The following is a 23,903-nucleotide window of genomic DNA, read 5'->3' as shown; positions in this document are numbered from 1 at the left end:
GGAAGGCAGATCGTGGACAACTTCACCCTTGTTCAAGAGGCAATTCACTCAAGTCTTCTTCGAAAAGAACAAGGTATGGTGATTAAACTCGATTTAGCAAATGCCTTTGATCGAGTAAATCATAGCTTTCTTTTAAAAGGCATGAGCAAGTTTGGTTTTTGAGCAAACTTCATTAAATGGATCCGGGCATGCATCTTAGAGCCATGGATTGCTCCTCTTGTAAATGGAAGAGCCACTGATTTTTTCAAAGCTTCAAGAGGGCTTAGGCAGGGGTGTCCTCTTTCCCCTCTGCTATTTGTCATCCAAGCCTCTGTTCTCAGCTTCCTGTTAGACAAAAAGATGCAAGATCAAGATATTAATGGACTGTGTATTGCAAGAGGGGTCAAAAACATAAATCACGCCTTATTTGCAAATGACACTCTGCTTTTGGGTACTGCCTCTCTTTCCTCTGCCTCTAAATTTAAAGCAGTTTTGGATGAATTCAGTGAGGCCTCAGGAAGCATTGTAAATAAGAACAAATGTCACATCTTCAGCTGGAACACTTTGCCCAGATTGCTCTCCGCTATTTCTAGATGTTTGGGTTTTTCAGCCTCCTCTTCGTGGACCTCTTTCAAATACTTGGGCCTTCCTGTTTTCCATAAGAGACCTGCAAACAAATACTGGCTCCCTCAGCTTGAAAAATTCAAGACTAGGATCCAAGCCTGGGGTTACTCATGGCTCAACATTGTTAGTAAATCTGTCCTAATTAAATATGTGCTTACCAACCTCCCTCTATTTCAATTTGCTGGGCTTCTCGCTCCGGCAATCATATTAAAAAAAATGTAAGAGTTCATGCGGAGGTTCTTTTGGAAGGGAGGAAAACAGAATGAAAACAAGATTCCCCTTATTAGTTGGAAAACCATCTCCAAGCCACTGTGGGAGGGTGGTTTGAATTTCAAAAACCATTGTCAGCGGAATGTGGCTATGGCAGCTAAGATTATCTAGAGGATCATTGCGCCCAAGCCTGGGTGGGCCCAATTGGCTCTCTGGAAAAAATATTTCAGAGGTCCTCGTTCTAGCTGTTTAGGCAATGTGATTCATTTGCCTAACTTGTCTTTCCTCAAACTGTATGCTAAAGTTGCTCCTTTAATCAATACGCACTCCTACTGGATCCCAGGAAATGGCAAAAAGATCAACATCTGGACCGATAAAATCATGAATATGGACCCAATTGAAGATAGAACCTCCATTAGAGCGCTGCGATGCTGGATGGATAGAGAGGGGCTGTGTTCGTTGTGGGATATTTCTCTTTGGAGCGATTCTGTTTGGGCAAGTTGGAAACGTATTGAGGTGCCGACCCATCTGATCAACGAGTGGTCCACGTTGCTTAACCTCCTCCATGGCTTGGCACCCACGCACATGAGGAAAAGAGATTTGAAAGGCTGGGGGCCGAATGCCAGAGGCTATGCTATCTCCATGGGATATGCCAAGCTGAATGAGAGGCCATACGTCCCCCCCAACCCAGCACCTTGGCAGGGTGTCTGGCGTTTTCCTTCATGGCCCAAAGTCGACTTCTTTTCCTGGCTTCTTTGCCATGGCAAAATCCTAACGTATGACATATTGCAGAGGAAAGGGTTCTACGGTCCCTCCATCTGCTCGCTGTGCAACGAAAATGCAGAGACAGCAGTCCATTTAATCCTTGAATGCAACTTCTCTAAGCAGATCTGGTTCTCCTTTATTCACAATTTGGATCCCAACTTTTTGCTTCCTTGTTCCACTGCTGATCTTTTTTCTAATTGGGCAATCAGATATCCTGGCCCCCCTCCTAAAAACCAGATAATCAAAACTGCATGGGCTGTCCTTCCAAAGGTTATTTGTTGGCAGATATGGCTAGAACAAAACAGAAGAATTTTCAGAAATACTAATCAGAATCACAAGGTCTTAGAAATCAAGATTAAATGTCATTTAAAGGAGTGCTTGACTGATATAAAAGATGATTCTAATCTCAGCCAACAGGACATTGCTTGGGGATCATTCCTTGGCTTGCAATTTCAATCAGCAGTTAGAAACATCCCTCCTCTTAAAGATTGGCAAATAAGGAAATCTCAAACTGACATTCAAGACTGGCTCAAATCGCACTCAAGGCACTCTCTCTTTTTTGATGGGGCAGCAAAGGGCAATCCGGGCAAAGCTGGTGCAGGAGGTGTTGTTGTAAATCCAATTGGGGAAAAAATTCATTCCTTTGCTTGGGGGCTTGGACATTCATCCAGCGTTCAAGCTGAGGCTTTGGCCCTCTTTCAAGGCCTCAAGATCCTCAAAGATTTAAATATAAATGAAGCTAATGTTATAGGTGACTCCCAAATCATTATAAACACAATGGTCTCCAATTCCCCAGCTTTGGATCTTAAACTAGCAAGGCTGATTTCCAGAATTAAGGGCTTGGAAAACACTTTTCAAAAGTTGAATTACTACCATGTGTTGAGAACTCATAATAAAGAGGCGGACATTGAAGCCAACAAAGTTGCCCTCCTCTCTGTCGGGGTCAAGATGAAAGAAGAAGAAGAATCATGGGAACCCATCCCATAAGCTAATTATTGCCATGTTTCACTGCTTGCTTTTAAATAAATTTGTTTGAATCTTCAAGTGGGGAAAAATCTCTGAAATCGAATCTATAGATTCCTTATCAAGGAAGAAGTCTTCAAGCTTCAGCTGCATTCTCATTCTTAGCAGTGAGATGCAACAAGATATAGACATCCTCAATGTAATCAGATTTTCAGCATTCAGGCCAAAATGAATATAAATACTCCATAACCGTTTCTGTAAAAAAACATTGTTACCTCAATTATCTTCCTCAAATCTTCTTCCCCGTTGAAGCACAATGGCGAAATTTGAGTGATCTCGCTCCCAAAACTAATGAGGGTGTATGGTTTCAACACTGGAACTAGAAACCAGACTTAGGGTTTCCAGAAACCCTAGACTCTTCTCCAAGAGCTCTCCAAAAATTCTATTCTCAAGTAATAAAGTGCAAGAATGAGGAGTTGCCACCATTTTACCCTTTTATTTTAAAAAAGTCACTTTAGTGGGTTTTCTCACTTTATAATTTTAAAGTGGCTTTTCATTAGCCTAGAACCCATGTCGCCCCTTTTCATCACTTTAGTTTTGTAATTTTTCCTCCGAGGCAAATAATGTTCCCTTGATTAATTTTTTCCACCCTAGCCTTCGACAACCTTATAAGGCTAGCTAGATAAACCCCTTCCTTATGTCTCTTAAGTGAATGGGGCATTACACAAGGAGCAACTATCAGGTAAGCCACCCACTGTCACCTCATTGGCTTTGCCTCTCACTTTAAGGCTTAGGAAGGGGGCCTCTTTACCTAAGGGGATTTTGTAAACCAAGCTAGCTAGGTTGGGTAGTTGGAAAGTGTTAAGTTCTTCTAGGTAGAAGTACTAAGGCAACTTACTACCATAATTTCTTGTAGACTATTAAATTACCAAAGTGATTAAATCAAAAAATATTAACTTGAATCAACCAAAGGGTTCTTGCTTCTTTAAATGAGATACGAGCCAGGAATCATATATTATTCACCATTTATCATCACAGGATCAATTCTGTGTGAAACAATAGAGATAGTTACTTCATGCATTTAATGTTGAGAAATCCTTAAGGCAACATAGTTAGGGTTTTATTTAATTGATTTCTCTTTCTTGACACTTTCTTGGGATGTTCCTTATTAATTCTTCTTTGCAATTATTATAAATTTATCATCAAGACAAATGTCAAACAATGAAGATCACAAACACAACAAGAGAACACCAGAGATAAGCTCCAAGCCAGGGAAAAACCCCTCTAAAGGGGAAAACCCATAAGAATTATTCTTATCAACTTCCAAGGAGACTTCCAAGACCAAACCCTAAACTAGGGCTCCCACCAGAACCATGCCAGCCAACCCTTCTTCCTTCTTCCAATGCAAGATTCTTACCAAAACAGTGTTCAACATGTACTACAATTTCAGACTTGAGGAAAACGTAGCAACCTAGTCAACTTCGCATGTGTAAGCATCAAGGAGTAGATTTCAGACCTCCGCTTCTCCTTCTAGGACATCCTCCTTCCTCGCTATCTTTATCTTGTCTTTTTAGATCTTCATAGTACTTCTTCACTTCATAATGAACCAAGGATTGCTTGCTTTCCAAATGAGGTCGAGTTTATTCCTTTATATAGTCTTCTAAGTGGCCTTTTAAGCCCATTTCAGGTTGACTTCATCAGTTGGATGACTTGTTCTGTGGGATCCCTTCTAGACACAGTTAATTACAAAAAATAATATATATCTTTCTTTGGTCAAGAGACCAATAGGGTCTTTTACATAATGACAATGACACCTTGACTATAGACAATCCTAAAGGCATGCAATGGATGCTTGACCTATGGACCAAAGACTTTGAACATGAAACCCATGCTTTAATAAGTAAATTTTCTTTTACAATAAAAATACTTTTTTCTTTTGACAATACATAAGAATTACATCTTAACATGACACAAATCATAATTATGAAGACCAACACTAGTTACATTCTTCAACATTTAAAACATTCCACAATAATTGTTTTCCTTCACTTTGAACACCATTAACACTGTCATAGATTAGAGATATATGCAGTGAAAAATTTACTCTTTAATAAAGTGAGTTCTCAACCAAGTATACAAGGACTCGAGAAGATTGATTTTTGAGTACTCTCACGGGTCATTGTGCTTGACTGAGAAACCATTGTTTATGGTTGGAGAGTTTGGCCTCATGAACGGTATTGATTGATCCCATGGTCATTTGGCATTGAATTTGATGCCATTGGGTTTTGGCTTTTGGAATGTGATTGATGCTATATATCTTTCCTTATGATGAGACTTGTACATTTGATCTCACTTAGGTTATTACCGAGAGACCAATGGATTGGTCAGGGAGATTGATCTTAAGAGAGAGAGAGAGAGAATGAAAAATACCTCCCTGTCCAGGAGGGAGTGTTGGAAATTTAGTAGCCGCAGTCGGTATTTTCATTAGCAAAATCAAAAGAGAAAATTTGAATTTATAATTGTTGGTTTATTACCCCACAAGTGCTCAAGTCGGCCCCTCTAAGATCAAGTCAGCCTACCTAAGAGACATGTCTTTTCGCATGGATGAATAACTATAAATAGAGCCTATTCACTCTCCTCCAAGACACACTTCGGGTCTCTCTTTGTAGCTCTATGGAACATTTCAAATTTGTGGTTCCTTATCTCTGGTAAAGCGAAGATTCTATGGCATCTAATCTTTGTATCATGTGTGACAACTGTGGCATCTAATCTCTACAACATGAGCGCGATTTGTGGCATCTAATCTCTACAACATTTGTGAGTTCTGTGGCATCTAATATCTGCAACATGTGCAAGTTCTATGGCATCTAATCTATGTAACATGTGTGAGTTTTGTGGCACTATTTTTGTGGTTCAAACGAAGATCTATGGCGCTTGTCTCTATAGGAAAGCAAAGAATTGTGACACTTGTTTATATGGCTAATCCGAAGGTCTGAGGCACTATTTGTTCTATGGCTCATGTGAGTTTTAAGATTGAGGAAGAGGCCGAAATTAGGCCCCTCTTGCAAACTTTGATTATGAACTAGCATTATGATTTATCTATCTCCATCTCCTTTGAATAGTTTTCTGATGTACATTTTGATGAATTGAACTCTCTTGTAAGGAAAGATTTGTTGGGTTTTCCCCTTGTGGGTGTTGCCTTGACCGCTAGCCTAAATTTTGTTGTCTCTTATCTTCTTGTTTATTGTGATCTCTATTGTTGCTCTATTGTTAATGGTTGAAATTTTTCATGTATAACTGCTTGATGATTGGAATGCTCTAAAGAAGTCAAATTGTATCATTCGAAATAGTAATCAGTTTGAAAAATTATACTAGTCTTGATTGCACTAGCAAATCAAAACTTTACTTCATAGCCATTAAGCTCCTTATCACCCTTGAGTCAATCTTTACTGAAGCTCTTTATAGGGGATTTATCTAAAAACTCCTTAGAGAGCCATTTGGCTTGGAACCCTAGATATCTAATCTCTAAGTCTTGCCAGGGAAGCCTCCCTTATGGGGATAACATCCGACCACAAAACAACAAGAGAGAGGTTGTTGAGGTAACAGTGGTGACCAATCTCTTTGTTGCCAGCCTAATAAGGCTCTGCACTAGGCCTTCTAGTTTTTGCAGTGACAATCACCATGAACAATATTAAGGAAGATGTTGGATCTATTTAGTATTGGTTGATTCGGGAGTAGCCTGAATTGTAGCTATAATAAATGTTATGGAAATTAAAGTGTTGAGACTCGAGAGCATACCACTAAAAATTTACACCCTTTTTCTTTAGCACTATAGTGGTGATTTCAACATTTTTCAAATCATCCCTTGCTCAAGACATGAAATTGAAATTTACCTGGTATGAGAGACCTATGGTGGTTAGACCATAATGTGCCTAGCTTTGAAAAGAACACTTAGAAATCATGGACATCAAGCTTAAGGCAACAGAACAGTGGTATCACATGTTAAGTAAATCATCTGCCTAGTTATGGCACAAATTGATCTCTTGTAATCTTGTGAATCAAAGAGATATATCAACATATCATCGTTTGTAACCATCAACATTTCTAAGATAAATATTATGCTTCAAAATTAGACCAGATTTATATCATGTTCAGATCAATCACAAGGTACTGCTAAAGTTAAAAGATACTATGAGAGGGGCAATCAACAATTACAAGATCTATTGCATGATGTAATGTGAAATGACATAAACCATCCAACCCAGATCAAGAATCCAACAAGCAAACCCTAGGTTGTGCAAACAAAACACAAAAAAGGGAAAATCAAAAGAATTTTTAGGGTTTTGGGGTAGTTCGGAACAAGATAGACTAATGCCTCAAAGCTATGGAGTCTATGTGAAAATTCAGTGACCCAAATCCTACTGCAACAATTGATAATGTTTCTTCTATTTGTCAAATTAACCAAACAAAATATTTGCAATTTCCTACGGCAAATATCGAAACATATACACTGCAACCTTCACAAAATAAATACCATGGAAGAAATAAAAACACTGGAAGAATAGATGCACACACAATAAAACACCATTATTTTTGGACCAATGTCCCCAGAAAAACCCAACTTTGGGAAAACCAGTGCAACAGCCGAGGGTTTTGTTAATATGCAGTAGTAAATCTGAGTACAAACCTATGGAAGCTCAAATCTAGCTTTCCATACAAAGAAAATGACTAGCAGAAGTCTAGTGAGAAATATCTCACTTCCACCGATGATCCGACCATAGTTTTAAAACTCCGACTTCAACTCCGAAACGGTAATGACTCGGCCGGCTCGATTTCAATGACTCAGTCGTTGTAAAAAATACATTAAATATTTATTTTTTTTATAAAAAAACATAATTTTAAAGATTTTAAACATAATTTTAAAGATTTTCATTCATGTTTCCAAACACACAACATTATAATATAGATGGAAGACAACATATGATCAAAGTAGGCTCATGAACCAATCCATTATATCAAAATGGTACCCAATGGCAATACATAGTCAACTGTCATACATGATCAAAGACTCAAAACAAAAAACACATAACCAAGGAGGCTAGAAATGGCCTCTACAACAAAAGTAAACTGTGACGGTGACCAGACTCCAGTACTAGTACTACAGTACTAATGGCTAGTAGCTACTGCCAGAGGAGCCAAGATCATGTCGATCAATCTCTGGATCATCATCATCAGAGTCAGACAGGGGGCCCCATGGCTCCTCCTCATCAGCATCATCTCCAACTGCAACTGTAGAAGTGGTACCACTAGCAGGCTGTGCAACTGCAGCAGATGCAAGCTGAGATAGATTAGATATGCGGCTGCGCTTCTGTCGTGGCTGAGCAGAGGAAGCACCTACAACTGGAGTCCTTGCTGGCTGTGAGACTGAGGCTAGTGGATTGGGATCTGCATTCAACTGAACAGGCTGAAGTTGAACAACATGTTCAAGTTCAACTGATGTCTCCATATCTAAATCTAAATCAAGATCCTCATCAGGATCAAACTCTGCTGGACAACTCTCCACTACCCAATCTGATGTTGGATCAATGTCTTCCAACACAATGGGATCTGAATCAGGTCTTTTGTTCAGCAAATGGTTTCGTCTGAGCCGAAGGTTGTATTGGACATAAACTAGATCATTTAATCCTTTTTTATCCAAACGGTTTCTCTTCTTTGTGTGAATCCTCTCAAAGACAGACCAATTGCGCTCACACCCAGATGCACTGCAAGTTTGACTCAAAATACAAATTGCAAACCTTTGCAATTCAGGACAATGGCCACCAAAGGCCTCCCACCATTGTGCTGCAAAAAACATAGGAGTGTAATGAGTTAGCTCAACAAAATTACAAATTATATCTAACTTTCAAATTATAAACGATTTAACAAACTTTAAAAAAAAAAAAGTAAAACTATTAAGAATTTGAAAATTGAAATTTTTGTTTACCTGGCTCATCTGCTTCTCTTGCAATTTTTGCTAGGTTCTTCCCAAAGGTAACTGATGCATTGTTGAAGATATTGGCCTGTCAGTGTATCTCCAGTTGATCAGACTCCAATGGGATCATGCGATCAATGCAATCAATCAGTCCATCTCTGACCTCTCCCCTCAAAGCTCCTGACTCCTTATCTTTATAATGATACCGTGGGTTCAAAAAATACCCAGCTGCATGTATAGGGCAATGTATAGGGCGATGGAGTTGATTGTTCCATCTTTCATCAATGATTGCCCAAATGGGCCCATACTTTGCCACTCTGTCCTTGTATACCGTCTTTATTTGCTCATTTGCTTGATCCATAGCCTCATAAATGAAGCCCATAGCCAACCTTTCCCCATCCACCAACCGCAACAACTTAACTAGTGGCTCAGCAAGCTTCACAATCTCTGTTGCCTTTCTCCAAAAAGTTTCTTCATGGACTTTCCTTTTCAATTCTTTTCCTTTCGGTTTGTTAGACCAATTGCTTTGATTCCATTCATCACTGGAAAACATCTTTTGCAAGTTTCTATGTTGGGAAAGCATAGATTGCAATGTCAAAAAATGTGTAGCAAATCTAGTGATGGCAGGCCTAATAATATCCTTGCCCCCAGTGTGTTTCCTCATGAGGCTCAAAACCAATGTATGATTGTAGATAAATTTTGTTATGCTTTTGGCATGATCTATAGTGTTTTTGACCCAATCTAATTTTCCAAAATCCTCAAGCATGAGGTCTATGCAATGTGCAGTGCATGGGGTCCAAAAGATGGTCTTGTGTTTTTCCTCTAACAGTTTACAAGCAAGAACATAGTTATAGGCATTATCTATGATGATTTGAACAACATTAGCCACTCCCACCTCCTCAACAACCTGATCCAATAGCTGAAACAACAAGTGGCCATCTTTTACCTTATCAGATGCATCAACTGATTTTAAAAACATGGTTCCCTGTGGGCAGAAGACAAGAAAGTTTATGATGGTACGGTTTCTTTGATCAGTCCATCCATCTCACATGATGGTACACCCTCTTCTTGCCCATGAGTCCCTGAACTCTTGCAAATACTCATTAATGGATTGAATTTCTTTCTGCAAACAAAACCCCCTTAGCTCATGCATAGTAGGGCCTTTGAAGCCTTTTCCAGCAGCATGTATGGCATCAAACATAGGCTCATAATATGGTGAACGAGCGGCATTAAAGGGGATATCAGCATCATACCACCATCTAGCTATGTACTCACAAGCAGTCTCCCTCAATTCTTTCTTCCAATGGTCATCTAAAGTGGGCTGCATTTGAGTTTTACTAACTTCAGGACCATGTGCATCTGATGGAGAAGAGGGAGTGAAATAACTTTTGATAGTCACATCACCCTTTTTCATTCTACCCTTTCCCTTATCTTGAACAGAACCAAAAGAGGGAGGAACATATCGGAAAGGGTTGGATGTATCAGTTTGATGGATAGAGGAAGAACCCTCAAAATCATAATGGGGGTTGGCAGCCATCATTTTTTGTATCTCCCTCTTCCTCCCAATTTCAGCCTGTATGTCTCTTTGCATAGCCTTATCTTCTTTAAATTTCTCAAAGCTAACCAACAAATTCTTCCTAATCTCCCCAATTTCTGGTGAGGTACATGGGGTAATTTGGCCTCTAATCCCTGCAAAGTGTTGTTTCAGCCTATTAATGCCCCGGGACCTTCCTTAATTTTCCTATGGCAAAATTTGCATTGCATTTGACTATCAACCATTTCAACATATGCCCAAGCAGGATCTCTTGCTCTAGGTGCCATTTTTTGAATAGGAAATGAAAGCAAACAATCTGAAAATGAAAAAAAAAAAAAAAAACCTTGATTCAATGTTCATTTATTTGACAAAAAACACTCTCTAAGCTTTCTAGATATGCACCTAAAATTTACTAAGTAAAAACAGATTTATAGAGGTGAAAAAAATACCTCCAGGCACAAACTGCCTCCTCAAGCTTGCTCCAAGAATCAGCTCCTCACTCCAGCTACAATGCTCCTCCAAGACTCCTCACGGCTGCTCCAAAACAAGCTCAAGAACTGCTCACTAACTCTCAAAGAAGACTCTCACTCAAATGCATAAGATTGCTGTGAGTGAATGAGAGCACTTGGGTGTGTTAAATAGGGTTTGGGAGGGGGAAATGGACCCCAAAAGTCATTTAGCAAATTCATATAACTGCTTGGAGTCCAAACCAACCAAAAGACACTTTAAAAATCCATTAAAATTTTATTAAATCTCAGTTTGACGTGGGCCTGGGCATTTTTTTGTGACTCGGCCGAGTTGGCCGAGTCATGGCTGACTCGGCCAGTCGAACCATTCCAAGGGCCGGGTCACAGCAAAGGGTATTGGCTCGGATCAACCCGGTCGTTTCGGTATCGAAACGGTCGTTTCTTAAAACAATGGATCTGACACTGACCTTAACTCAAGATGAGCTGCCCCTTGTTGCCTCTGCGTCAGCTTACTAAGACCAACGTCTCTCTCACTATGTTGATCAGTTGTTGCTCTAGAAACTCAATCTTCTGGCTCTTCGAGCTCCCACTTCAGCTCTTGCCTCTGACACTCGACTTCTCCTCAGCAAATACAGATCTCCCTCTGAAGCTTTGCTCTGCCTCTCTGCATTGTGTCAACCTCTTTGTGGAATACATTGTCTCTCTATCATGCACTCACCGGACTGGAAAAACTTCCTTCCAGCCTTACCATCCCCGCCCCTCTCACTACTTCGAAACTACTGAATCACCTCCGACAACACAAAGCTGCTACTCTAGAGTTCGATTTCCCAGCAATATCAAATTCCTTGCTCCTCAAGTGTGTTCTCCAACCCCCATCGAATTTCTTCTTATAATCTCTCATTGAGGCTTCAACGGCCAAGATTAAAACATAATTGATGGCTAAGATTAACTAGAAAGCGATCCATGTCTTCTTCTAGAAGATTCTCACCATAACTTAATTGATACCCTTAATTAACCAGATCTCCTAAGTTTAACTTAGGAACCATTAAAAAAAGTTAATTATTTTAATTAAGTCATCTCTAGGTGGAATTTTCATAAACGATTTATGGGTTTTGGAGAATACATGCATTTTAGCCTCACCACAAAACTTTGTGGCTAAAACACATCCGATGCTACAAAACTCAACAGCCTACATAAAAGAAACTAAGTGAGATCTGCGGTTTTAAGGGGGATAGTATTGATGGCACCCAGAGGATTGCTAAGGTGAGGAAACCTTCTCCAAGATGGTGGGGGATTGGTCAATGATGCAGCCTCTCCAAATACACTAAGGTGATCTTAGAAGATGGCCTTAAGAAGAGGTGAGAGCCTTTATGACGTCCTACCTCAATGGCAAGGGTGCAAACCTCCAACAGTCAAAGGAAAAGGTAAGAGATTTGTACCTTTAACGTCCTTCAACTAGAGCATGGTTCCCTTCTTGCGCCTTGGCATAGCTTTGTCCTCAACAAATCTATAAAAATACTAATCTAACCCTCGATAAATATCCCAAAGGTAATAATTTGAAAAAAAAAGGTAGATGGTCAAAAGCTCTTCCAATCATTAATCTCCAGCAAATTGCAAATGAGGAGACATTCATCTTATATAAAATGGAGTCATCATTGCCTACAATGAGTTACATAGTATTGCGTCAAACCATGAATGCTCAAAACCACTTATTCAAAACCAGTGTGGAAAAAGTCGTGATAAAGTTGCGATAAAATTGGCAAAGTCCGATTTTTTGGACTAGCCAATTTTATCGGCCGACTTTTTGGCGATTTTTTCCCAATCGAAAAAGTCGGGATTAAATCGGGAGTCGATTGAAAAATTCAGGGAATTTGCCCAAGTCAAAAACACTCATTTTTCACTCTTCTTTCTGCCATTCGTCCCCGTGGAGAGAGGAGGTGTTTACCATCACCCAAGAGGAGGAGATTTGCTAGTTTTGTGGTGTGGATTTGGAGATTTGTCCACTCCTCAATGTGAGAGATTCAAGGTGCCAATTTGCTGCTGCTAGGTATGTATTTTAATTTTTCTCTTAGTCTTTGTTACACAAATGGCTCCTTAAATCTTTCTATTAGTTTGTTTTAGCTTATTTTTGCTTAGAAATTTGAATCAAAACATTGTTTAGAATCTAGATTGAATCAAAATTTCAAAATGCTTAGATTGTTTACATGTTTCAACTTTCAAGAATAAAAAATTCAAACCCTTGTTTAGTGAATCTAAGTGTGTTCAAATGAGTGAGAAGAGGCATTTAAAAATTAAAATCAACAATTACATTTGTGTTTGCTTCTTATGTGATGAGCAATTTTTTATTTTTTTCAAATTTTTTTTGTGCCTAGGTTCAAATTCAAGTTCAAAGTTTCAAACAAAATGCCAAGGAATTTGGACCCTATATGGGAATATGGTGAACTTGATCCTATACCCGAATCTGGGGGGGTCAATAGAATGTATTTGACTTGCAAGTTAATGCCAAGGAATTTGGACCCTATGTGGGAATATGGTGAACTTGATCCTATACCCGAATCTGGGGGGTCAATAGAATGTATTTGACTTGCAAGTTGTGTGGCAAGCATATGTCAAGGGGTGTCAACAAATTAAAATTCCATTTGGGGCAAAATATAGAAATTTGCCCAAATCCAACTCCAGAAATCATCCGGCAGGCCATTAAATAATTGATGGATAAATAGGAGGGCAAAGACTTGATGTTGGAGGATATAGGTAAGATTCCTCTTGTGAGAGATATTGTTGAATCATCCAGTAACATAACAAAATTTATATATAATCATGCATATGTGCTTAGCTTGATGAGAAGATTCGCCAACAACAAAGAGTTGGTGCATCCTGCCATGACATGATTTGCCACTACTTTCATATCTCTCCAGTCTTTATTGAATTCTATGTGGGATGTGAAGAGCATGTTTCTTTCACAAGATTGGCGTGCTTTATCTATTAGCCGCAAACCAGAGGGAAAGGGAATATGCAAACTAGTTTCATATGATCAGAGCTTTTGGGCAGGAGTAGAGGAGGTGTGTGCCATTTCAGAACCTTTGGTGAGGGTTCTTCGATTGGTTGATGGAGACAAGCCCGCAATGGTCTACTTGTATGAGGCCATGGATAGGACCAAAGAAGCCATTCGTGCTTATTATGAAGATAAGGGAGACGAGGGGTTAGAGAAACAACAAGTCATATAGAGAGTGATTGATGAGCGATGGAACAATACCCTCCATCGCCCCATTCATGTTGCAGGTATCTACCTCAACCCTGCATTTTCTTACTCCTGTGGTTTCAAATTTGATGCTGAGGTGATGGATGGATTCCTCACTTGTGTTGAGAAGATGGTGGCATCTGAGCAAGAACGTGAAGATATTTCTAAAGAAATGGAGATATATAGGATGGCAAGTGGCACATTTGGTTTTACCATGGCTATTAAGAATAGGATTACCAAAATGCCAGGTAAGCTTCAATTTGTTTCAACTTTCAACTTTCAAATTTCGTAATTCATTGTCTCTTCATAATTTGCTTCAAGTTTAGAATTTCAATGTTTTAACTTTTTTTTATGTTTCTCATGTTTCTTTTAACTTGTCGATGCTTGGTAAGTTATGGTGGCAGAGTACCTTGTCTCCAAAAGCTTACCATTCAAGTGCTTAGCCAAACATGAAGTTCCACTGCATGTGAGCGCAATTGGAGTGTATTTGATAAAATACACAGCGAAAAGCACAACAACTAAAAACAATTCAAATTAAATTTTTGAATTCATTTTTTTATTTTTAATATTTAAATTTTCTAAGTACTAATTTACAATCTATGACCCTAATACAGATTGGAGTTCCAACGCCTCAATGACATGGTCTACATCTACTACAATCTTTGATTGTGGGTGAAACAACTTCAGAAACTCTTGATGTGGAAGCCATCTCATTGGACAATATTGATAACACTATTGCATGGAGGGTTAAGACTGAGAGGTCAGCGATGGACTCGATCCATAAATGGTTAGATGTGGACCCAGAGGCACTAGCGGCAGAGGAGGTAGCAGTTGCAAGAGAGGGAGAGCCAAAGGTAGAGGAGGAGGAGGAGGGGGGTCAGGAGGCAAAGAAGGGGGAGGAGGTGACACCATATAGGATGGGTAGTAGCAGAGGACAAAGGCCACCTCTTTTTTTTTGGCTTCTAGAGGACGACAGAGTCCATTTGTAGCCCCGGGGGCAGGGCCTTCTTCCTCTAGAGGAAAAGGCAAAGCCATCCCCTATTCCCGTAAAAGGGGCAGAGGATCTCAATGACTGATTACTTTATGACATGCAGATGATTCATGATATACATTTATTATATTTTTTGTTGATATTTTGACTCTTGAGACTTGAGACTGAAGTCTGAGACAGGACTCAAGATTCAAGACTTGATTCACTATTTTGATATGTGATGTAGCATTAGACTTCATATACATGTTATATATTAGGTTTCTTTTCTTGTTTATGTGGAAATGCATTTTTTTGATGTTGTGGATACTTTAGATGCTAAATTTTCTTTTTAAAAAATGAATATTTTTGTATTTTTTAAATTTTTCCGACTTTTTCAAAACCTCCAGACTTTAATGACTTTTTCGATTTCTGGACCCTTGTCGATTTAATCCTAACTTCGAATTTTTCCACATTGCTCAAAACCATGAGCAATATTACAATAGTGAATATGTCATCCTCTGAATGCTCATCAAGGGGATTTTTACAAAACAATAATCAAAGTTCCCTTAAAAAGATTCACATTACAAATCATAGAGGTTTTAGAAGTGCATTATTTCCCTAAATCATGGAATCAGTAGCTATATGTCCAACAGGAAGCTAAGACAAATTTCCAATTCTAAAAAATGTCTTTAACAATCTTCCCCAATACTTGCTAAGCTCAATTAAGGTGTCCACCAATAAATAGTTGTTGTGGAAGTCTTCTATGCAATGGAACAATTTTACCTGCATTTGGAATGACGGCATGAACCTCTTTGTGAGTTGTTAGGTGATGCAAACTTAATAGGCCTTCCCGACATAACATAAATATGATTAGTTTATGGATTTTCCTATGCACAATATGAGGGACAACAATAAACTCTATAAATGTAACCAATTCTTAGGATAAGTCATGCTTTTTGATAGGCCTAGTAAGGCATGCTAAATTTGTAAATAATTATGGACAAGAAAAAAGTGGGACCTTCATGGTATGACCCTCGAGGTAAATTGGCACATGGGCCTTTTATCATTATTTCTAAGTCTGGCCTTAGAGCTAGAATTCTTTTCAATAGCCTTTCAAGAGGGAGCTTGGAGCATTGGTTGCCATTCCATGGCATCGTTTAAGTACCCACTATTGTCATTTAATCAAGTGTTAAATTCATTGAACACATGCTTTCATTTAGATAGTTTTTTAGACAAGCCAAGGAGTAGGGGAGAGCCCCATAAGGAGGTGACACTAACTCAACCTTCATTTTTGACTTAATTTTGCTTTTCACCTCTGCCCCCTTAGATATTCTATAAACAATTGTGGAATTCCAACCAAGTTATGCTTTCATGTGATTTCATTGCACATACCTCTTTAATGATGACCCTCAATAAGCCAAATATGAAGTGGGGCAGCTCATTATTCATTAAATGGAATGGAAGTGAAGTGATGAAGTGGGGAGCATTATGTATGGAGAGGAAGTGGAAGTTGGAACAATAACTCAACAAGTCACCTAGTAACACAACTTGAACATGACCTCAACAAGTCACCTAGTAACACAACTTGAACATGGGAGATGGTACACTTCTCTGAGCACATCATGTCCTAACATAGTATAACAAGATAAACCAATAAACTAGAGGATCATGAAGCGCCATTAGGTCCTATTCAAGTAAGCATCACTATCACCACCCAAAGCCATAACACCATCCAATTAAACATGTATACATCACATTATTCACAAGAACATCATTGCATCTACCATCGGATAGGTGAGGAAGTCATATAATACATAATCGTTGAACCGGTTGAGAAACTAAATGAGAACTTGAATGATTTGTGTGAATGAGCAAAAAGCAAATTTGAGCAAAGAGGTCCTACAAGTTAGCAACATACACCCTTGGGGTGCCTCTTCAAGTAGTTGCCCCTTGGGGGCACAGTATTTAAAACCGATCGATTTACGACGGAACTGACTAGTTTTCCCATAAATCGGTTGGTTCCATCATAAACGGAGCGGTTCACTGCCAAGCCAGTCGCGGACCCACCGAACATGGGTTTTTTTGCTTTTGAGGTGGTTTTGAGGGAAACTAAGGGTTGCTTCCCTCCAAAAACAATCCCTCCAAGCCAATAAAAGAAGGTCTCCCCTCTCATTTGCCTCACACATCTCATTTGGACTTTTTGTGAGCTTCATTGTGAGCTTGGAGAGTGTTGAGTTTTTGCTAGAGTAGTGGAGCAGCAGAGAGTTTGAGCTAAGTAGTAGCCACCATGCCTCCAAAAGCCAAGGACACTGCATGGGCTCATTGTAATAGGATTGATGGCAAAATGATCTGCAAATATTGCCAAAAATCTATTGAGAGGGGGTATTAAAAGGTTCAAGCAACACTTTGCTGGGATAGGAGGCCATGTAAAGCCATGTAGAGCACCAAATGAAGTAATAGGGCATATTAGGGCAGAATACGCCTTCAAAAATTTGAGACTCAAGTCACTCAACAAGCATAGAAGTTTATGACTCAAGCAATAGCAAAGCTTGAGAGTCGAAACTCAACCAACTGAGTTTGATCATAATGAGAAGTTTCAAGGGATGATGTTGATCATTAATATCCTTTGTTACACGGGAACCGCTCCTAGAAGTGGGAAACTCGTTCCAGTGGTTCCCGCGCTCCCGGAAGCTTTGCAACGTTCCCTTTTCTGTGGGAGCTGCAATGGGAGCTTGGGAAAGTAGGTTGGGGAATACAGAGCATGTAGAAAAATATGTTGAACTTCCCACAAAACATGAGGCTTTCTTGAAACCTTCGCAGGGAGAAAGGCCAAAGACATCCTTAACACCGATATCCTTAATTGAGAAACTGGAGCAATCCCTTGATGGGTTAAGGAAGCGTGTGACACCTCAATGTAAGGGGGATATCTGGGGTGTCATGCTGATGAGTATTTTTTTTTTGTTTATGTATATGTATCGCAGAATATTGTGTGCATATTGTATGTGGCAATCAATGCTTAACCATTAGAGTCACTTTACTTTTTCTCATAAGAATAACTAGAGAAACATAGGTAAAATTGTTCCTTTGTATTTTTAAGGCAGATTGTTTCAAACACTGGTCATGTTTCAGAGAACTAATAATGAACTTGACATTTTAATATTTTATATATATAAAAGGGAGAGACTCGGGAAGAGAGACACCCAGAAAATATATTTATATATAAGAGAGATTATATATTTAAATTGATTTTAATACTTGAATATTTTGATTTAATATTAATTTTGATTATTATATAATTATATATTTTATATTTTTATATTTTGAATTTTTTTATTATATAATATTACCGTTCCCGATTAGCCGTTTCCTGTAAATTTTGGGGAAACCTCTAGCCGTTCCCGACACCCGTACCCAAGTTCCCAACGTTCCCACGTTCCAGAAACTCATGCAACATAGTTAATATCATATATGTAGACTTGTAGTAGGCTAGTGGCCCCATAGCTTGTAGGCTTTGTTTTTGGACTCTAGAGGCGATTTAGAGCCTCATTGATTATATATTTTGTTATTGATATGTATTGCACTCGGTGCCATTTTGATATATTCACCTTTACATGGTATGTATATCTATATATATATATATATATATATATATATATATATATATATATATATATTAAGCAAACTTTGCATATTTTGTCTCTATTGGTTTGAAATCATGGTTTTAAATCTTAAAAATAGTTTTTTCATTAAAAATTAATTTTTCATGTACCTTTTTTTAAACCGGTTCTTTGAGATCTAACTAGTCCTAATTTGACCAGTTCCGGTTTATTAGGTGGACTCGTCCGGTCACCGGTTCCGGTTTTGAATACTATACTTGAGAGTTAACACTTTCCTAGAATATTCCTAGAATAGTTGATTGTTCTAGACTGCATAAGGATTTAGCTTTTTTCTTTGAGCCTCCAACAAGGGTAGGTATTCACCAATGTTGCACGTTTGTTGCTTAGCTAGGTTATTTGTTCAAAGTAGGTGGAAAAAATTATTGAACCTCATTTATGTTGAATTTTGGTCATTCTGGTTGGTATTCATTTATTGTATAAGCCCACAAAATTAAAAGAGAATGAAAATATAAATTTGATTTTAAGTCAGCTCCAAATAAAGGAGGGAAAAGTCAAATTTCGAATTTTAATTTTTGCCTCCAAAAGTCAAGTCAAAGAAGGAATAGTCAAATTTTGAATTTCAAATTTTGCCTCCAAAAAGTCAAATCAGCCCCACTAAGAAATACACAAATTCGGTTCCTTCAACAACTATATATTTCCATTCGTCCTGGCCCATTTGGAGCATTTCAGATCAACAAAATCATTTGTTTCAGTTCACACATGCGAAGGAGAGAGAGCAAAAGGATGAAGTTTGACCTGTGTTGGCCAACTAATCTTCTGGGCAAACTTCTAGGCAGCAGACCGAGTTTTTCTGGGCAGGAGCAGGAGGCCAAAATTTGGCCTGTCTCTGGAAGTTTGACCGCAGATTGACTAAGGCTATTTTGTGGGCAGTTTGACCAGGTTTGACCTGCGTTAATTGCTGGTCAGATTGACCTTGTTTGACTGGGAAATATCACATTATATCTCTTGTTGAATCGGACAATTCCTCCTAAGAAAAGGTTGCTGGATTTTTCCCTAGTTAGGGTTTTCATAGGGTAAAATTTGTGTCTCTTGTGTTTGGCTGTCTCTTTATGATCCTACTGTCATTATTGCATTTATGATTGAAATTTTTGAAGTATAATTGCTACATGATGATCTGGAATATGCTAAAGAAATTACAATATGTTTGGGAGTAATTATCAGTTTCAGAAATTGCGCTGGTCTATATTGCACTTGAAAAATGAAGGATGTATGCATGCATTGAACAATAGTAAATACACTCAAGGGCATTGACACCACATCATTTTTATTAGATTTGGTGACAAGAACTAGAGTTGCTTAGATGTTTATTTGTTAGCACCACACGTCCATAGCTATGTACTGGTTGCATAGCACCTCCTTAGCTATGGAAAGGTCTTGGGTGAGGAGCGAATTCCTCAAGCTCATAAATACTAGATATGCTAACTACTTTCAAAATTCTTTTACTCAAGAGGAGACTTGAAATGCAAGAGGCATTGCAGCCCATTGTTTTGAGCAATGACTGGTCTAGGTCGGGAGAGTCTAAGACGAATAAGGGGAAGAGTGTGACACAAAGGGTGTTAAATGATGATTAGTGAGCAGATTGTAGTGGTGAGTAACACTCTACCATATTAGAAAAGGCATTTATTACGCAAACGCAGATTCTCCTAGTTTTGGGGAGATTTACGAGACCATATCGGAATAAGATAGAGATACCATTCATGAGAGGCACCTTATGCTGAGTTCTACAAATAACATTATCAACCCATCATTTAGAGGAGTTAGGACCACATGCACACACCATTTCACATGGCTGTCTATACGCTTAATCCTATAATGGTGTGTGGAGAGGCTTGGGAGAGTGCCTTTGATGATTATATAGAGGTGAACGAGGAATTCAAAGCAATTATTGCAAACACGTTCACAGTTGATGAGGGCAAAATACTTTGGTAACAGTTTCTTTTATTTTTTTGAACTCAGTGGCCTCTTTAACACATCCGATTTAATAGAGGATTGATTTCCCATAGCTTAGGAGAACCTGATAGGTTCGTGGAGGCTGCAAAGGGATGGGTTTCCAGAGCTTCGTTATTTTGTCGTTAACTACTATCTCGGGTTGTCAGTTCCTTTGCGACCGATGGGAACAGGCTTCGCTTAGGAGAGCGAAGGAGCTATTTGTAGTTCACAGAACCTGACATCACTACTCATTAAAACACGGGAACACGCTTTACTATAGAAGAGCGAGGAAGCTATTTGTAGTTCACAGAACCTGACATCGCTATGGAATATCACCTATATATCTGAAGGGGCCAGCAACAAGATCGTATGTCAGTCCAGAAGATGCCTCACAGATAAATGAAGAGGTGGGTGCAGCGTTGCAGTTGGGATTAGGTGGGGTGTAATTGAGCATCTTTGAAGATACGGACGAGTCAAACAGTGACACTGATGCTGGCATGCTTGCTGATGCCAAAGAACAAGCAGAAGATCAATCAAGCTTCTTCTATTTAGTACTTAAACCTGGCAAACAATATCCACCGAGAACTGCAGCATCTAATGGTCAATGCAGCACCGCAACATTCAACGGTGCATATCCCAACATATACAACACTAAATGTTTGCATTGTTAGGTGATTATTGCTTGCCCTTCAATCTAACTAATGACTGGTTGGCTCCTCCACTTTTTTAATTACTGTAAGATCATTGGTCATTCTCCCATTGATGTCTGCAAGACTAAATATAAAAATTGAAAAAATTGAACATTTCAAATTGTAATGCATGGGATGTGTCATTCAATGCTATACCATGTTTGGACATAGAAGTGCACCCAACTGGACTTAAAATGTATAAAATTAAAGCAACCCATTATATTGAAGACCCCAATAAGCGCAAAATTACCTCCTGGATGAGATGAGGAGATTCAATCAAACACCTGCCGCTCCATAAAGGATCATTGAGATCGGCACCATGGGACTCTAACTGCGTGGCGAGGCCTCCATCGATAACACCGAAGCCTCCCACCTGCTGCAGGAACTCTTCCAAGACCTTCATCCGTTCTCCACTTCCAAACTTCATTGCTTACCAAAAAATTGCACACAACTAGGTTCCCCTGATCACAGAACCCTGCAGACAAAAACCCAATACTGTACTCCGCGCCAAAAGTGTATTAATGCCAATGTTACCAAAGACCGTGGGAGGTTGGTAAGAAGTGATAAATAGGGCTTTCCAGAGTTTATGGGATGACATTAAAAAAATTGAAGATACTTCATTAAACAAGTAAGGGTGCGTATTTCCAAAGGCATTAGTTCGACATGATAAAGATGCCATTTGTCATATCCGTGTCCAAATTTCAGGACCTGCAACTTGGAAGGCTGTTCGTACTGCTGGCTTGCTCACATTTTGCAAGTAAAAAAATTGAAGATACTTCATTAAACAAGTCAGGGTGCGTATTTCCAAAGGCATTAGTTCGACATGATAAAGATGCCATTTGTCATATCCGTGTCTAAATTTCAGGACCTGCGACTTGGAAGGCTGTTCGTACTGCTGGCTTGCTCACATTTTGCAAGTTGTGTGGCGTGGTGTATTGTCACCCGTCACTGGCATCCACTAAAGTCCATTGAAAGGTGTGGGTTTCAGATGCATCCGACAACACGTATTCGAATAGGCTGTTAGTGCTTCTTGCTTGCTTCCCTTTCTCTGAAGATGGCGTGGTGTGTCGTCGCCCGTCACTAGCGTCCAGTAAATTCCTTTGACAGGTGCATTTCAGATGCATCCCACCAAGACGTATTTCAATATTTTAAGATTTAATATTAGTTTCCTAGATCACTTGGCCTTTTTTGCGCTATCCTACTTTAATGGGTTTTAGGTTTTTCTTTTTCTATCGTCACACGTGCTAATTTTGCAGGATGAATCCTCTTCAATTTAGAATGAACCCCTCTTCCATTTTTAAATTCGCTGGATAAGGGTTCCTGGCACGGATGAATCAATCCTCTTCAATTTCTAAATGACGTAGTCTTTAACGCGACTTTTTGAAAGCCTTTCCGATAAAATCCTGATTTATTGGAATCCAAGTTTGATAGCTAATTTCTGCACAATGAAACCGTCCCACAGGAATCCGAATATGCAGTTATTTTAACTGCTCATGATTTCATCTCAATTTCTATTCCGTCAAATCTCAAAAAGTCGCGACAACTAAATTCGTGCGATAAGACCTCTTGACCTAAAGGGCGTTGAGTATTCAAACCTCTTCCTCCGCGTATTTTTCTCAACTTTCTTTTAATTTCTAAATTCGTTCGATAAGACCTCTTGACCTAAAGGGCGTTGAGTGTTCAAATCTCTTCCTCCGCGTATTTTTCTCAACTTACTTTTAAAGGCTTAAAAGAAACCCAATAGAGAGAACGCATGACACGACATTTTGGGATCAGTTCGAGGTGAAGAACATCATGGACAAATGACACGCCCATGCCATCGATCACATCGTTTTCTTTTTGTTATTTTTATGTTTTAAAAGTTGTTTTATCAAAATGAATTATCGGATGTAACCGGTAGTTAGGTTGTTTGTTGACACGTGGACTAATATAGTGGTAGGATATATGATTTTGGATTATATAGTCTATAGTGGTGGGATATATGATTCTTTTAAATGTGGTGGATTTTTTTTTATGTATTATTATTATTCAATTTTAAGATGACAGTCAAGTTAGATATTAAATTGGAGTTACATACAAATTTAAATATTAAATTGGAGTCTAAAATTTTTTGTTTGTGGGACAAAGGTTTTAGGTGGTGAACCTTTCCATGGGTTATTATTATTATTATTCAATTCAAGGTCATGGTCAAGGTAGATATTAAATTGGAGTATGAGACTCTAAGTCTAGAGAGGTATACATACTCTATCCAGGTTTTGAACCTGTGATTTCTTAAACGGAAACACATACACTTAGCTATTAAACCCACTCAAACCGTGGTGAACACATGACTACATTTATTTAAAATTATAATAATAATAAATTATAAATTATAATTACTTCCAAATAGAAATAATTTTTAAATAATTAAATATCTATACATATTACTTTGAAAAAAAATGGTGATATATTAAAATTTGACTTTAGATTATTTTATTAGTAAAGAAAATTTAAGTTTTATTGCAAAGTTATTGAGTAATGATAATTGAGTTGGAAATATGAAAAAACACCACAACAACAACAAAAAATAGTTATTACAGTAACACTTTAATTATTAAAAATAAACTAATTTTAAAATGATGATGATGATATTGTTTAACGTACATTAAAATTAATATGATCTATTGAACTTAAAAAAAATAAAGAGATTAATTGAAATTTTTAAATGTATGCAAAATATTTGAAAACAATAAAATAAAAATATTTAATTTATATTAATTTTTAAATGTAAGGTGTAGTTTAATTGGCAATCACTTTGTTATGAAGTAGTATGTAAAGCATGAGATTTAAAGTTCAAATCCCTGTGGGTTAAACCAACAAAAAATAACTTTTAAATATGTAAAGCATG

At 38.3% G+C, this 23,903-nt stretch overlaps 1 protein-coding gene across 2 annotated transcripts in view; it reads right to left on the bottom strand.

Annotated features, from left to right (window-relative positions):
- The window catches only part of LOC149142859 (homocysteine S-methyltransferase 2-like), a 103,013-nt gene that overhangs the window by 53,903 nt on the left and 25,207 nt on the right, over window positions 1-23,903 (bottom strand). The window contains exon 1 of one of the 2 annotated variants that reach the window (XM_089451398.1): window positions 21,267-22,150. The exons of the other annotated variant lie outside the window; for it this stretch is intronic. Within the exon in view, the coding sequence (XP_089307524.1) occupies window positions 21,267-21,443 (177 nt within the window). The 5' untranslated portion in view covers window positions 21,444-22,150. Of the gene's footprint in view, window positions 1-21,266; window positions 22,151-23,903 lie in introns of those variants that run through there. 2 annotated transcript variants of the gene reach the window in all.

This window comes from Pinus tabuliformis, chromosome X (genome assembly GCF_031772625.1).
Source record: "Pinus tabuliformis cultivar Carrire ecotype Pingquan chromosome X, CPIR1, whole genome shotgun sequence".
Lineage (NCBI taxonomy): Eukaryota > Viridiplantae > Streptophyta > Pinopsida > Pinales > Pinaceae > Pinus > Pinus tabuliformis.
This window is presented reverse-complemented; position numbering and strand designations above follow the sequence as displayed.